The sequence below is a fragment of the Vidua chalybeata genome, chromosome 7 (genome assembly GCF_026979565.1).
Source record: "Vidua chalybeata isolate OUT-0048 chromosome 7, bVidCha1 merged haplotype, whole genome shotgun sequence".
NCBI lineage: Eukaryota > Metazoa > Chordata > Aves > Passeriformes > Viduidae > Vidua > Vidua chalybeata.
Genome location: NC_071536.1, coordinates 10485295 through 10501411, shown reverse-complemented (window position 1 = coordinate 10501411; position 16117 = coordinate 10485295). Strand labels below are relative to the sequence as shown.

The 16117-nt window shown below is 41.1% G+C and overlaps 1 protein-coding gene across 3 annotated transcripts in view; it reads right to left on the bottom strand.

Annotated features, from left to right (window-relative positions):
- Positions 1 to 15066, bottom strand: part of SLC39A10 (solute carrier family 39 member 10) — a 34126-nt gene extending 19060 nt beyond the window's left edge. Inside the window, exons 1-2 of one of the 3 annotated variants that reach the window (XM_053947834.1) lie at positions 15000 to 15066; positions 646 to 1716 (exon numbers count right to left, since the gene is read on the bottom strand). In XM_053947834.1, coding sequence (XP_053803809.1) covers positions 646 to 1707 — 1062 coding nt within the window. In that variant the 5' untranslated portion in view covers positions 1708 to 1716; positions 15000 to 15066. Of the gene's footprint in view, positions 1 to 645; positions 1717 to 1953; positions 2000 to 14617; positions 14724 to 14999 lie in introns of those variants that run through there. The other 2 variants (XM_053947833.1, XM_053947832.1) reach the window with 2 other exon arrangements.
- Positions 15067 to 16117: the final 1051 nt, after the last annotated feature.

The window sequence follows — 16117 nt, the reverse complement described above, 5'->3', positions numbered from 1 at the left end:
GTTTCCATATTCTTGACACAGTACAAGCAAAGAAGAAAAAGCAACAGGTGAAGAGTGGAAAAACGTAAATCCAAAATAGGTTTTTCAACACTTCTGTTTACCTACCAACCTTCTGTGTTTTGAGTTTTACTTTTTAATACAGTTTGAAACCTTGAACTCAGCACTCCCTCCATCCTTCCAGTTTAAAATTATGACTTTACAAGGTCCTGCATCTGTAGTTAACTGTGAGGGGAAGGGATTTATGGTGCTGGCAGAAATAATGGATGCAGAAGGACAAAACAGAAGAGCTTCCACCGAGCACAGTACTATTGAAGCTACACCTGCAATTGCTTCTTAATCTCTTAGAACAAAGATATCAGAAGGGTGCTGAAATGATGCAGATATTTTAGGAAAGAGTGTCTGTGCAGTTTTCAAAAATGTTAATGATCTCAGATTCATAAAGAGTGGGTGTGGTGGCAGTATTTCAGAATATTGAGAAGGGAAAAACTTCCCCTGTAAGCAGGCTATCTCCGAAAGCTTTACGGATCAAATTCATATACTATTACGCTACAGTCCCAAACATGCCTGTTATTTGTGGGTATGCACCTTCAATTATTAAGTGACAGCACTGAAAGTCAACTAACCAGCTCTCCATTTCATACTCACCTCTTCATGCTTGTGCTCATCTTCACTATGATCCTTGTGGCCACGTGCTGCAGGAAGAGCGTGTTTCCTCACACTGATCTGCTTGCGCGAGGCCTCTCGCTTGCTGGTGTGGCGGTGCCCGGTGGCACTGCCCAAACTGCCGTCCTGGTGGCCGTGGCTGGCAGAGCGGTCACCGCTGTGGTCGTGGTGGTGCACGTGCAAGTGAGAGGCATCGTGGACATGGTCGTGTTTGTGAACACGGTTGTGCTCGTACTGATCGCCAGGATCGTGCTCTGGGGCATAATCCCAGGTAGCGTCTCCCGACGTCTCGCTGATCTTCTTCTGCTTCTTCTTCTGTTTGCGCTGTTTCCGTTCCGGCTGATCCTGAGTGGTGTTTGTCTCTGTGGAAGGCTCGTGGCTCTGCTCCGCGTGGTCGCTGTGACTGACGGACTCGTTGCGCGAGTGGCGCGTGCTGTTGTGCTCGTGCCGGTGTGGGCGCGAGTGGTGGTGGTGGTGACGGCGGCTTTGGTTATGAACGTGTTTGCCGTCCTCCTTCACTGAGGGCACCGCTGTGTCTCTCTCAGTGTCACATTTATGATTTCTCTTTGCAGATGCACCAACGGTGGTCTGGTTTTCTGAATCTGAGTGGCTGTGAGCATGGTTATGAGGATGAAAATGCTTTCCTTCCTGTACTTCCAAAGCATACAGGTGAGAAACATGATCATGGCCAATATCATCATGATTTATCATCACTACTTTTACCTCTCCCAAACCAAGGCTTATTAACAGTTTTTCTAGGCCAAAAAACGATAATCTTCCATTTTCACCATAACGATCAAAAATCTTTTCAATGTAGTATTTTTGTTCATTTTCTGCTTCCAACGTTGAAAATTTACTGGGCATAGATTCTGTTCCTCCATTCTGGAAGTATGATTCATTTGAGATCTGATAGTCATTATGGTCGTGTACACGATCCTTTTTGGGACCATTGTTGTGTCCATCTCCATGGCAATGATTGCACTGATGAAAAATAAATGTCAGCAAACAAATGATGCAAAATTTTGTGTGCATGTGTACCTTCATCTCTGTTTCCTACAAGAAACACAAAGGGAAGCACTTAGCTGTAAAGCAATCTCAATGTCAATTTATATGGCGTATCAGTTTGGTACTTACACCAACCGAATCACTCGCAAAGCTTTTTAGATATTGGCAATACAAGAATAGCAATTGCAGTACTTTTACTGCAGAAATTGTATTAATGTACTTTTCTTATCCAACAGTAAGACAGACTGGGTATTTTAGAGATGTGATTTTACAAACCATACTTACAGGAGGTGATGATAAGAAAAAGATTAACAACATTTACAGTCAGTCATATTAGAATCTTTTTGCGCATATTTTCAGAGGCATCTATACTTATGGTAACCTATAATATTGAAAGTCTTGATAAAACACAAGCTACAAAAGAATGAAAATTATTTTAAAATAACAATGCTGTATTTTCCTGTTCACAGGGGTGACAGGCAGGTAATACAGTTGAAAACCCATGCACCATTTGTTCTCTTCTGTGCTGCTAAAGTGCCTCCACTAAACACACACTGCACAGTTCCCTATTTTGAAATTGCCCATTATCAATGTACAAATAAGTTGTCATTAACTAACTTCAATGTATTGCTTAAATGTCCATCTTTTTAGTACTTTTCACTTACATTGGTTTACTGACTCAAAGATCTATGTGGACATCCATTTAAAAGTAGGGTTATATGGAAAACATCTGCTATTACAACTCAAAAAATACTGTTAATGCTGACAACTGTTGAGCTGAAAGCAGTTAATGCTGATTTTTAGAAATTATATCATTGAGACAATGTGGTTTTCAATTTAGTGTTGCATGTAAAAAACTTACAATTCAACACCAGGTTATGAAGGAGACACTGCAAAAGCTTGTGTTCAGAATTGCAAACAAGTCACCTGTAAGGGGACAGGACACAGGCCAGCTGTGCTTTAAGCTCTTACCACTGCCAGTGGTTTTATTTCCTGATGTGCACCTTGACTCGAGCTGCCGCTGGCCCTACATTCCCAGGCACGAGTGACCTGCTCAGCGCATCCTAAAGTGCCACTGACTCTCACATGAGACAGGAGAAATTTGGTTGTCCTTCTCAAGCCCCCCACAGCTGCTCACTAAAATGTGCTTTGTGAAACCAGCCAGGAAAGTGCTCCGCAGCAAACCATAAACATTTGAAGTCCATCTTACTTTCCCAAAATATCTATTGGAAGCTCCTATACTTGTAACAGGTTGGCAGAGAAAAGGAAGGAGCTGCCTTCTAAGGACTTTATTTGACAAATAAATGTGTCAACACGGAAGACTGGAGAAAAAACTTTCTCCTGTTAACATCTACAAATCCAAAATACAAAAATTCACTTTCCATTGGAGCTTCAAAAACTTACAAAATTTTTTTAAAAATCAAAACTCTCTTTTGCAATATAAGCCCAATATAAGCCCAGAGGAATATTTGTCAAACGGAGGCATCTGCATCAAAACTGATTCCATGGACATCAGATAGGTCAATGGCTACTCATTGTACATTAGTGGTTTATTTTTATAAACAACTGTTCGATCATCACTCTGGAATAACCATAGTTTATCTCCAGTTCAGTCCCCTACATTCCAGTTACTGATTTCAGCGCTGTGATAAACTTTTTCAAGTAGTTCAGTATGGTAAGTTCATCTCCAAAATTTACTGAAATATTATTTTCATATATTAATATATATATAAAGTAATACTACTTTTGTAGGTAAGACACTTTTTCTCCCCCTTTGCCACATAATGGTAATACAATCAGAACAAGCAAAGTTAAATTATTCTCATTTAAACAAGCATGATCCAGACTAAAATATCTCTACCAGGAAATTCATGACTAAAGCATGCTCATAATCCTTTTCACAACCTCATGATCTTTTCCATGTGACTGTCTCATACAATACTACTAATACATTAGTTGGAAACTTTAGTCATGCATCCCTAATTGTGGTGTTTAGCTTTGAATGGTACCTTTTCTCTATGCCCTAGTGGTTAAAATAGTTTGTAACCTATGACTGTGATTCATTGCTGAAAAACAAGAGCTGAGCAGTCTCCGACCAGTTTCAAAATCAATTACTTGTCTGTTTTCAGCTAAAACAGTAATAACCTTAGCACAGTATTTTTGATCTTCTATTGTACAATATTCTGTATCTTCCATTGCAAATCTTATTACGGAACAGATACTTAAAAACAAATGTACACATAATAAAAAGTTTCCAAAAGAACAACCAGAAAGAATTAATTCCTTCTTTCTTTTTAAATGAGCTTGATTATTCTCTAGGCAACTGTAAATAGCTGTCATGTTGAACCTGTAAGGCAGTACTCATGTGTATAATACTGGAAAGCTGAAGTCCAAGTTCTATACACTTCAGTGGCACAAAATTGTATACAGCTGATCTCATTAGAGAACATTAAGACTCTCAAATCCCCTCAAGAGAATATGCAAGGGCAGCCTGAGGACAAGGCTACACCAAAGTTGAAAAAGATTCTGCCTATTTCTGCTATCAGCCTTTGCCTAATTCTGTTCCCTCGTTTGATTCCCTGCTGCCTGCCCTCCACAGCTCCTGAGGGGCAGTGAGAAACTGCAGCACCCGGGAAGGGCAGCGCTGAACAAACAGCACCTGCTGCACATCCCTGAGCTGCAACAAGAACAAGCAGAGCCCTTCCTGACACCTCAGGCAGCAGGACAAGCCCACCCCAAGCCAAGCTCCACAAATAGAACGTGGACATTTGCAGGGGGGCAAAGATCAAGTGTGTTCCACCAGAGGGCATTTCAGAAAGGCACATGATGCTGCCCAGGGCACCCCATCCCCTCCCCACACAGCAGTGCAAGAGATCATTCCCAGCAAATGGAGAATGGATTGAACTTCCACACACACAGAGGCTTCAGGTGAAAGCACCTGGGCAGTCCCTAAGCACAGCTGCCTTCTCTGGATGGAAAACTCAGCACATCTCTGTGCAAACCACTGTCTCCCTAGGGTGTTTCAGCTACTTAAGCAAAAGCACCCGTGATTAGAGTTGGGTTTGGTTTTGTTTCTTTTAAAAATATTTTTTTTATTCAATTTCCCTTGGATTTCTGAAATTTATCCACAGTGCTTACTATCTATTTTAGCTGTTCACTTTATCCCTTAAAGCCTGGAATATCATTTGTGGGGACATCTTTCTTTATCACCAACTGTTTCATTGAGACTAGAAAACTAGTTCAAGAGTTAGGCTTTACTTTGAAACAACAAACTTGGATTCAAATAATGTATTATTTGAATTATACAAAATTCAAACTCAAATGAAAGCCACATCTGTTATTCCAGCATTTGCAGCCCACATAGTACAGCATTTTTTTCTGTGTACAATGCTGACAAGAATATATTAAGTGCCCAGCTTTCTTCCCCCTAAACCTTTTTGTTGTCTCCTCCCAACAATTTTAATAACCTGAAATATTTGTAATATAAATGCACTGATTTCTTCCCACGCTCCTTCCCAAGTAATTTCAGTTTCGCTCCCTTGTTCAATTTTCATATCCTTGTTTTCTCTGAAGAATCTTCTGCTCATCTGTGAAAAACATCTTTGACTCCTCTAAGTTACTCAGCTTGAATGCCAGAGAGAGGAAAGTGCCTTAGCAAGATTTTGTGGGCAGCTACGAGTTCCACACCAAACACATGCTCCAGCTAAGGCAAGAGAGAACCCAGAGAGACAAGAGGTGCTAAAAGTAAGGACAAAGCAATATTCTTACCAAACTAAGGCAGTCTCGCTGTGAGGCACTGCAAGTTCAGCACTTGTGCAATTCATTTCTATTAGGAACTTCTCAGAGTAACAGCTCTATGAGAAATGCCAATTTCTTAAAAAGAAATAATTATTGACTACATAAAGACAGTTTTTCTTACAAGTCCTAGAAATTTAACTGCTTTTCTATACTGCAGGTATTCACTCCAATGTACATGCAGGGGAGCTGTATGCAGCTTCCCCCCCCATCCTGAACTGTGCAATACTTCATACAAATATTCAGTTAAAAAAAAAGGCTGCAATCTGAAAATCCAAATTAACCTACTCTACCTTTGTTAAATTTTATATTTTTAGCAAATACTAGAATACAAAATCCTATTAATCTAGCACACATTTTTAAGGTTTTTTTTTAGAAATTAATGTGAAATTAATATATTGTTGTTACTGAAAGACATTTTAAGAAAACCATAAACACATTTTAACTAAATAACTTGTTTTTGTTTTATCAGTCTAAAACCGACATTAGCTTCTGCTAATGGAAACAGGAAAACATGTTACAGATCAATAAAGTTAAAATTAACCACTTCTAACTTTAGTTCTCACCCATCTCCTTCTTCTTCTATTTTCTTCCTTCTTCAATTTCAGTGAAACGGGTTTGTGGATTTCAGTGAAACAGGTTTGTGGATTTCAGTGAACCTCATTCATTTGAAAACCTATAGCCCAGTAGGAGGGGCACTTTGTAGGAACAGACCATTAACTAATTGATCCAAGCCCTGTTTGCCAAGTTAATACCAGATAAGACTTACAGAGTACAGAAAGCATTTATGCATAACTGAATACACCATGAATACTTCCTAAAAAACTGAACTATGAAGTATTTGAAAAGCCTAGTCCCAAGCATAATAAAATGATCTTGAACTAATACAGTAGCAATCTACCAGCTCAGTTATCCAGAAAGGAACATTTATTCTGAACATAAAAAACCTGGAGAGCCTTCTTCAAAGGGTCAGTTATTTGTAAGAAATTGCTGAGTATGGGATCCTTCTCAGAGCTCAAGATAATATAAAAACTTCAGAACACTTGGAAGTTCTGTAAGTACTAGTTCTGCTCACCAAGAATTAATTTGCAGTCTTTCATATATAAATTGGATGTAGTCCATGAAACACCTATTAATGCACAGAATTTACAACAAGCCACTTTGCTTTTGTGCCAATATTCTGTATTGAATACACTGTTCCATTAGATCCTATTAAGACACCAACCAGCCCTTGTAAGATTGAAATACTTGAAAAGATGAACCAGTTACAGCTGCATTTTAATACTTCATTTTTCTTCTGAAAGTAAGCAAATTATTTTGGTTACAACCAAAGCTGAAGTTCAACAAATATTTTAAGATGGTGTTGCACTTAAAGTAGCAGTGCTGCCCTCCCCCACTGCTTCACTCTCTCGTTCCCATTCCCACAAAACCATTTTTGGACACCAGCACATTTGTTTGCTGATCTGTTCACTGCGCAGCTGTACAACTAGATTCTGCCGAAAAAAAAGCCTAGAAAAAGGAAAAAAAAAAGATTATTTTAATGACAGATTACTTTTCCTATCTGGCTCACTGTACAGCTGCACAAACACCACAGTCCACACAAAAAGCCACCCAGCTTTAGGTGGGAACACCAGTTACTGATCTGGTTGATCTGCAGTCTAACAGAACATTTTGACAGAGCACAAATAAAACAATTGGCCACCTCAAAATGCACTCAAAATAACATTGAAACTTATTTCCTATTGAAAGTAATTTGAAAATAATTTCTCCAACTTTCCTTCAGAACAGAATATAACAATATTTCTAATAAAGTGTTAAAACCAGCTGCAGTACTTTTATTTTCTTATAATTTACACCACTGTAACTACTTCATCCTTTCACTACATTGTACTACTTGTGGTATGTTAGAAGGCATAAAAGGCATGTCTTTGATAGTGTTTAATACTCATTATAATAAACCTCTCTTCATCACTGCTACAATCAAAAAAGGAATTATGCATGCTTACTGCTAAGCCAATGACTTATCTCACTTGAAAAAAAACCAGAAAAATAAATTTAGAAAAGCTGTAAATTATGGAAGACCACTCAAACATGGGACTAAAGCATACTTTTACATGTGCTATGCCAAATAATGCCAGATTGTGAAGGCCATTTCTAGAATGAAGAGGTTTCAAATTACATACTATTGAATAAAATCTGTATTTTTAAATAAGGGATTTAGTTAATGAACCAACATCACAGACTTTTCTAAGTTGCTCTGCCAACATGCCACTCAAATTCTTCTTAGCAAAGCTATTCAGCAGCTTTGCTAAGAGAACAAACCAGAACTGCTACTCTTAGCAGGTAGCTACTGAAACCAGTGACATCTTGAATTAGTGAGCTCCCAAATGTGTCTTTGTTCAGTAATTGTGGGAGACAAAGGAGTTTGTTAAGACATTTTGGCAGATTCAGAAGTAACACAGGACTGACACAGGACATAAAATAATTGTACATGTTTCAACAGGCAAATCCACCAACAAAATACCCAGCTGAACCAATTAGTGCCATTTTCACCATATTCCCGGTGAGGCCTCAACAGAATTCATGCCATTTCCCTGCCACCATTTATTTCAGCCAGGATTATTCTAAAAGATCTACCTGGCTACTCATTGCAGGTTTGTGTGGTGATGGAGGCAACCATTCAAACATACAAATACTGACAGGCTTTAAAAATAACTCACCATGAACAATAAATCTTTCTTAGCAAGGTATTAACTCAGAAGGGACACAAGTTTAAGGTGAAATAATGAAAATGTAGTATTTAATACCCCATATTACTCTTAGTGCAAGATTAGAGACAGAAGAGGGGCAAGGAAGCACAATATTACTGGTAATATGTGAGGCAGAAATGTTAAGGGTCTGGCATTGCTTATTGTCAAGGGAAGTAAAACCGAAGCAAACTGTAACTGCATGTCCAGAATAAAAAACCGTAGAGTATGTGAGGCATCATTTTGGTATTTCACTCCTATTCAATCACTGCTTGATTGAATACAAGGAACTCCTGTATGACAGTTTTCATAGGATATGGGCAAAACTCAGCAAAAGATGTGGGGTTTTCCCATTGTTGATATACATTCCTTTTACGTGTAGAACAATGTACTCATTTAGGTGTTTCACTTTGAGAACATTTTGTTTATAAAATATAATTAATCCTTTGTATTTGCGAATTTACTGCTAACAATTAAACTACAGTAATGGAGAAAATTCCAGTAAATTAGTTTATTTATAGAAACTCTTGGGATTTTCCAGAACTAAGTGGCAATTTGCCTTTTTCAACTTTATTTCTGTTTTAAGAACTCGACAATAGTACAATACAAGGCAAAGTATTGTCTTCAAAGACTGGGAAAGTATTTTACATCACTCAGCTTAAGTGTTTAGTGGCATCAATTTGAATGACAAGGCTTGACACAAGGGAAACAGTAATAGTTTGCTATACTTGCTGCATTGTTATTACAGCATCTCATTTTCATCTGTTCTTTTAGGAGTCAGCATTAACCCCTCACATTCCTGTCCCTACTACTGAACATACATAGTTAGCAAAACCCAGTGTAAGAATTTTTGCCTACACATGCTACACACTTTACAAAACTCAATCTCTTATCTGGAGTACAAAGACAGCAACTCAATAAAAAATAACTAGTTATGGATACTACATACTACTTCATATGTATACTACAATGAAAAGCAAATTTTTGTATATACATCCTGCTGCAGCTACTGAGTATTTATTTACTGAACGTATGGTCTGGGAGCAAGTGAACCCTGTTAATATAATGCAATGCCTCTGCTGAACAATTGCCTCAAAGCACAGTTCAGAACAGCAAGGATGGAAATCTATCCTGTTTATGTATTGTAGCAGACATCAAATAAATAGGAGTATTTTATATTTAGCATTAAAACTTAGTATTGCAAGGTGACCACATTATTTGGACTGCAGCCAAGTAGCATTTCTGAAGTCTTAATGTATGTTAATACAATTTGTACTTTTTGGCTGAGATAGTGTCTTCTAGAGATAGATGTTCAGGTCAGCACAAAAAAATGCTGCTATATTCTGCAAACAGCACCAGACAATATATATGGCCTATATGATACTATTTGCATTTTATGGAATGAAAGTATTTTTTGCATTTTATGGAATGAAAGGGTAGTGGAGCCCTGGTGGAAAGAGGCCTTCCTTGACAGGAACGGTTACAGAAATTGCAAAGAGCCCCGAGAAGTAATGCAACCATCATGTGAAACAGAGTGCAATCTGCCACTTGACAGTGAAGTAGCTTTTCTGGGCTGCTCTGCACAAGATATGAATGAAGCAGGACTGAAAAGCAGCCCTGGCTCACTGCTCCCCCTTGCAGGAACACTCACTTGGGGCATTACTAGTTATTCTGCAAGAGGAATTGAACTCAACTGCCAGCTGTACAAATGACATATGGCTATCATGAGCAATCCTAGATGGAATTCAGTGCTACTCAATCCTATTTAAGATGCATATCAATATTAACAAAGATATTACTCAAAAAAAAACCCCATAAAAATAATCATGTTGAACAATGTCTACTGAGACTACCTTCAGGATTACATACATTTTCCCTTTATTTTTCTTCGATGCTCCAATCTCAGTATGGTTGCATGCTATTATCAGCACTTAGCTTGGTTAAAGAGTAACTATTTATAGTTATCAAATCACCAGGTGTAAATAATTTATCATTTATGGTTATCTTTGAGAATTAAAGGTATTATTTTTGTCCAGTAATAATCATCACCCTAAGGAGCTATTTATGAATGTAGTGCAAGTCAGGTAATCTAGAAATCTGCATCTTTATATATAATTTGTATGACAATCCCTGCCTAGAATTCATGCTGGATTATAGAGGTCTTTACCAGGAGCTGTGATTGGTAACTATTTCTAAAGCATTTATAACCTACATGCAGAAACACTGCAGAAACTCTGTTAATTGTATTTACAATTTTATGCAAATTCTGCATAAAACTTCTTTCACATATTCTTAACCTGAAGAGCATTTTATGTCACATATGCATTTTATCTTATCTAACCAACCACAAGGCAGATTGATGACTTTCAGACATGATCAGTTATACAGCAACTTCCAGTATTACAAAGACTTTCTCCCAAATCTAGATTGGTTTAGCTACTTCGGTGACTTCTGAACTGTGTCTTTATCAATTAAGATATTATTCAGACTTATTCACTCTTATTCAAAACTGTGCTTATCACTTAAGCACAAATGGAATGCTTATACCATTTTCTGTACCTCTTAACAGTCTAGAAACTTTCTCTCTGGAGTTTTAAGTCCTCTGTTAACATTCCACATTTTGTATAGATGTGCTACTTTGTATAATACTGGCTTGTGACTGCAAAGAGGGGCAGGTTTCTCTGACAAACTTCATGAGGTACAGAGAAGGTGACAGCCAGATGAGAAGAAGCTCCTGGGTCACTGAGAGAGAAAGGACAACAGCTGAGTCATTCCTCCTCTGCAGCAATGGAAAAAGCAGCCAAGAAAGAGCGATGAGGCAGCACAACGTGATAGCAGAACATTTCCAGTCTAATGAATCATGTCCCCCAGCATGGGTACAACACCCTACATGTAATTCCAACATCCCCTTCTTCTCAGAAGCTTTTGAGACTGACATCAGCAAACCATCATTTTCCAAGTCTTTTATGCTGCTTTCCAGCTTTCTGGGCATTAAAACCTGTACAGACTGCAATATCACAAGAGGTAACAAAAGTGACTTCAAACAATTATTCTTTAACTTCTTTACTCCTCAGATTTTTATTACATCCAAAAAGCCTGGAGCAATGGCACTGACTCAAGAGCACTAAAAGACTATGAATAGGGGGACTGACACAGCACATACCTTTCTCTCCTTTAGGAGGTTACACCGTAGCAGGATATGGTTTCCAGCATTTCAATCAGTTTTTGAAATTTAGGGGGAAAAAAGGTGTTATTAGCTTTGCCTAATTGGTACACATTTCCTTACCAGACCTTATTAGGTGTATTTCAAGTAATAGCTCAGCTGTAATTAAAGAATGATATAAGAGCAGTTTTAATTCTTTCTGCATTAAGTGTTACTTCAGGCCTTCATCAGCAAGATAAAATTACTAGTTTCATTTAAGATAACTTCAGTAGCCCACCCCCAAAGATAATACTTTTTAGGTGATTAAATTGTTTTAAATAATTGCTATCTAAATTAAGTTAGACTCCCACAGTAAACCAGGAAGTTATACAGGTTTTCTTCAGATTAGAATAGAAATTGCTTCCCGAAAGGCATAAATTTTCAGTATTCAAGGAACTCACCCTGCACCTAAAGCTCAATCCTGTGAAAAGCATACCTGCCCAAGGAACAGAACTGCCATTAAACTTTCCTTCTCTGAAACTTCTAGTGACATTTTTTAATGTGTTACAAAAAGTTAAGGTACATTTGACAATTCTGAAAACATCCTAAAAAATAATATGCTATGAAATACCAAGTGTTCTGACTTCGTTGATCATCAAACTAAGAAGAAAATGGAATGAGATTTTCTCATTCTGGTATCATTTTCATTGCTGACACATGCAGTTATGTCTGTCCATCAGTTTTGCACAGATGCCACCATCCTTCCACCAAGTTTCACTACAGTAAAGGACCAAATTGTAACTTACAGAAAAACTTTAATGGAGTTTGTTTTTTAAGTAGCTTTTGTAATTTTAATCAGCAATTCTATCTGATGAAAACACGTAAATGTTCTTAAATTGATTTACTTTATCACTGATTTATCAAGTGCCTATCACACATTCAAAACAAACTTCCACTTCTGTAAAAACTGTGACAGAGATGGGAATAAGTCTTCACAATAGGCACAGTCATGATCAAACGACACTGAAACTAGACAGCAAAGGCAAACAAGTCCAAACACACTTCCTTTAGGACTATATACATGCTTGAAGTCCATTTGTTCTGGGCACTACTTAAAAAGTCTCTTCAGACTTGAATCAGCCATTGCTTTGCAGAAAATGTATTAACAATAGAAAATGTAAATTACAGTTGCTTGACTTACTTAGTGAAGACCAGGAAGGAGACCTATGCCATGTTGGATATATTCATTTTGCCATATATATATATATATATATATATATATATTTATTTATTTATTTATCTTACTTGTGCAAGTCAAAGTAATGATGGCCAGCATGTGCTTTTTCCCATCAAGTAAACTTTCTAGAACATGTCTTAATTACCCTGATGATCCAATTTAATTATTTTCTTGCAATGGGAAAAACATCCATTAAGACAAAGCCTGTGAGCATATTTGAATAACTTCAAACAACAGCTCTGCTGTAACTGCACATTTTATGACTGACTGGATATATGCTGCAAAGTTAATACCTGGCTTTTATGTAAGCCAACCTGGAAAGCACAAAGACCTACACAGATATAAATTGAAACAAAGCTCATTTTTTTTGAGAATTTTCTTTTCTGTAGCCAGAATCTCCAGTCACATTGTCTATTCCAGATAGGTAACAGTGTATAACTCCTCTACAGCCACCCATGGACACTAATGTAATGCCAATATGGAACTGCCACCATTAATCTCAAACACACACAATTAATTCACAAGTCTGTCTATCTATCTAGACCCTATTCTCCTTTAGAAATAGGCTGCATACTTTTTTTACTCTAAAGTACGAGTTAAAAGCAGTCTAAAATAAAAATGCTGCAGGACACCACCACTAATTTTACTTTAACCATTAATTTAGCACAAGAATTTAGCTAGTAAAGTATAGTGACACTGGTCAGTGTTCTTGAGGACCAGAGTTTTTTTCCAGTTATTGTCTTACATTACATTACATTACAGACTATTAGCCTGTAGAGTAACCATTAGTCCCTCACTGTGGATCTGCAGAGTGTGCCTCAGTCCAAATTCCTATTTCCCTGCACATCTGAAGCAAAGCACATTATTCAGTGAAGGAAATCAGAGTGCATTCTCTGTTAAAGTCCAATTTAAAAAAACTCATATGATACCTTTTTAATACAGAAAGTTTTCTATTTTTATGTCACTGTGTCAGTTACTACTACCCAAAGGGATACAAGAACATACCCACTGGAACATGCCAGGAATTACTTTTGTTAACTAGATGACAACTGCTTCCACTCATCTGAAAACTAACCAGGTCTTCCAGTGTGCATTTCTCAATTCTGTATCAGGCTCGAGGTTATCACAGGCTCCCTTGGTGTTATGGTACAAGATCCTACCTTAACAGAAAAAAAACACATTATGATTGCTACTTACACACATACAGCGTTAGGAGTGCTAGAAACCAGAAGTATTTCTACTCAGACAACTCTTGTTCAGAGAGTTTTAACAACTAGCAGGCATGAACACTTCTACAAAGAGGCCCAAAAACGACAAAGATAGCTAGAGATTTTAAAGAGCAATTTTATTCTGCAGTTTCAAAGTTAAGCGTGTACTTCCAAAGGATGCAGCATAAGCAGCAGAGATGGCTGAGAACAGGAAATCAATGGTTTTCGCTCATCACTTCTGTGTCCGTACAGTACAGCGACAAAGCCTCCTGACCCTTCCGCCCTTACCCTTACTTAAGGTTACGTGCAAGTTACAGCCCGAGTGATTTTTCCGCGGCTGTTAGCACTAAATCCCAACTGTAAACCCTGCAAAATTTAATTGCCTGGCTTGTTCATCATCCACCGTCCCGGTACTGCCCCCAAATACCGCCAAGTCCTGCGGGGATCCGCACGGACCCCGCACGGCCGCTCCCGCCCCGCACACCCGCAGCGCCCACGCCGGGCGGGCAGGGCCGGCTCCTTCCACCCGCACCCGCGGCCTCCACGTGGCCGCACCGAGAGCGAGCGAGCTCGGCAGGGCCGGGGCGCGCCCAAAGCCGCACTCCCGGCAGGAAGGCGGCCAGAGGGAAGCGGGAGAGCGGGCACCGGGCTGCTCCGTGCTGCTCGAACCCGCCGGGCCACGGGGGCCCGCCGCGCCCCCCGACCCCCGCCGCGCCCTGCCGCCCCCCGTTCTCTCTCCGCCCGAGCAGCCGAGGCAGCCGCGGCCCCGCCGCCGCGTCCCGGGCCCCCCGTTCCGGGCGCGGGGGCGGGGAGGATTTACCTGCCGCATGGTCGCCTCACGAGCAGAGGAAGAAAGGGGGTGGGGGGATGCGCCAGGGCCGCGGCGGCGCCTCGTGCTCCGCCGCCTCGGGGGGAGCCCGGGCGCGGCCCCCCCGCCCGCCGCCCCCCGGCCCCCCGCGCGCACCCCGCGGCCTCGCGCCCCGCCGCCACGTGATGAGGCGGCCGCGCCGCCGCGCGCCCCTGTCGCCGCTCCGCATCGCGGGCGAGCCGCTGTCCGCTACCGCCGCTCGGTCCCCGCTGCGGCTCCTCGCCCGCACCGCCGCCCCCCCCGCCCCGGCGCGGCCCGGGCCGGCCGCCACCCGCTCCGCGGCGCCGGGCGGCTGTGGGGGAGGGCATGTAAACAAATGGGGTTTTATAGCTACCTCACTCGAGTGCCGTGTGCATCTCCCTCTCCGCTCGGTACCAAACCGCCGCGGCGCCTCCTCCTCCTCCTCCTGCCGCTCCGCCGGCGCTATTCACAGACCCGGCTACGCCGCGCTCGCCCTGCACGCGCGGCCCCGCAGCCCGCGCTGCCCAATGCGCAGCCATTTCCTCCAGCGCTACGAAAGTGGCGTAGCGGCCCTGCCCGCCCGCCCCTCGCTGCGGCGGCTCCGCGCACGGCCCGGCCATGGCCGCGGGGCCCGGGCAGCGCCGGAGGCAGCTCCGCGGGCCCGGGGCAGCGCGGCCGCGCCCGGCCGAGGGAGCCCGGGCTGGGCGGCTCGAGGGGCGCCGGGCCCGCGGGGCCGGGGCCGGGGCCGAGCTGCCGCTTCTGCAGCCGCCTGGGGAGAGGGTCCGTCAGCGACAACGGGGTATTCGTACCTTCCTATCGGGGTACCTTTCGAGGCCGAGGTGGGCACTAACCCCCGTTTATTTAACTCCAGAAACTCCTGTCAGGCTCGCTCATGCCACCAAAGCCTGTTCAGGCAATAAACGTCTCCCCATGCCGAGGTGGAGCCCCTCGTCACGACACACTTCATTCCTAGACAACAACTACAGAGCTAAATAAAGCCCCCAAACCAAACCGTAGGTAAATCAAAACCCTCACTAGCTCAGCGCCGAGGATCAGGGGACATTTTGGTTTTTAGCGTAAGACCTACAATATAGTGGAGTCTTTCACAACAAATCATATTTTAAAATAGACCAGCGTGTTTTGTAATGGTTATTTATAGAAAGCACGTTCAAAGGCTGAAGCACATAAATAGGAACGTTTCAGATAAGTTTTAGGCCGTTTCATTTTTCTCTTGGAGAAATTTGCATACAATTTTCATGACATTTTCCTCCAAAAAATAACTAGTGTTCCCATTGCAGGCGTCAATGTAGAAGCCTGCAATGTATCTAGAATGTATCTAGAAGCAAACCGACCTTCCCTCTATTTGTTAAGGATGCACACATTTTGCTTTTAGATTCTTGTATTACTGAATCAAACTAACCTAATTATTTCTAAAAATGTTCCTTTGTTAAACTGGATGATTCACACCGGCGGCTACCTTAAGTCTGGCCT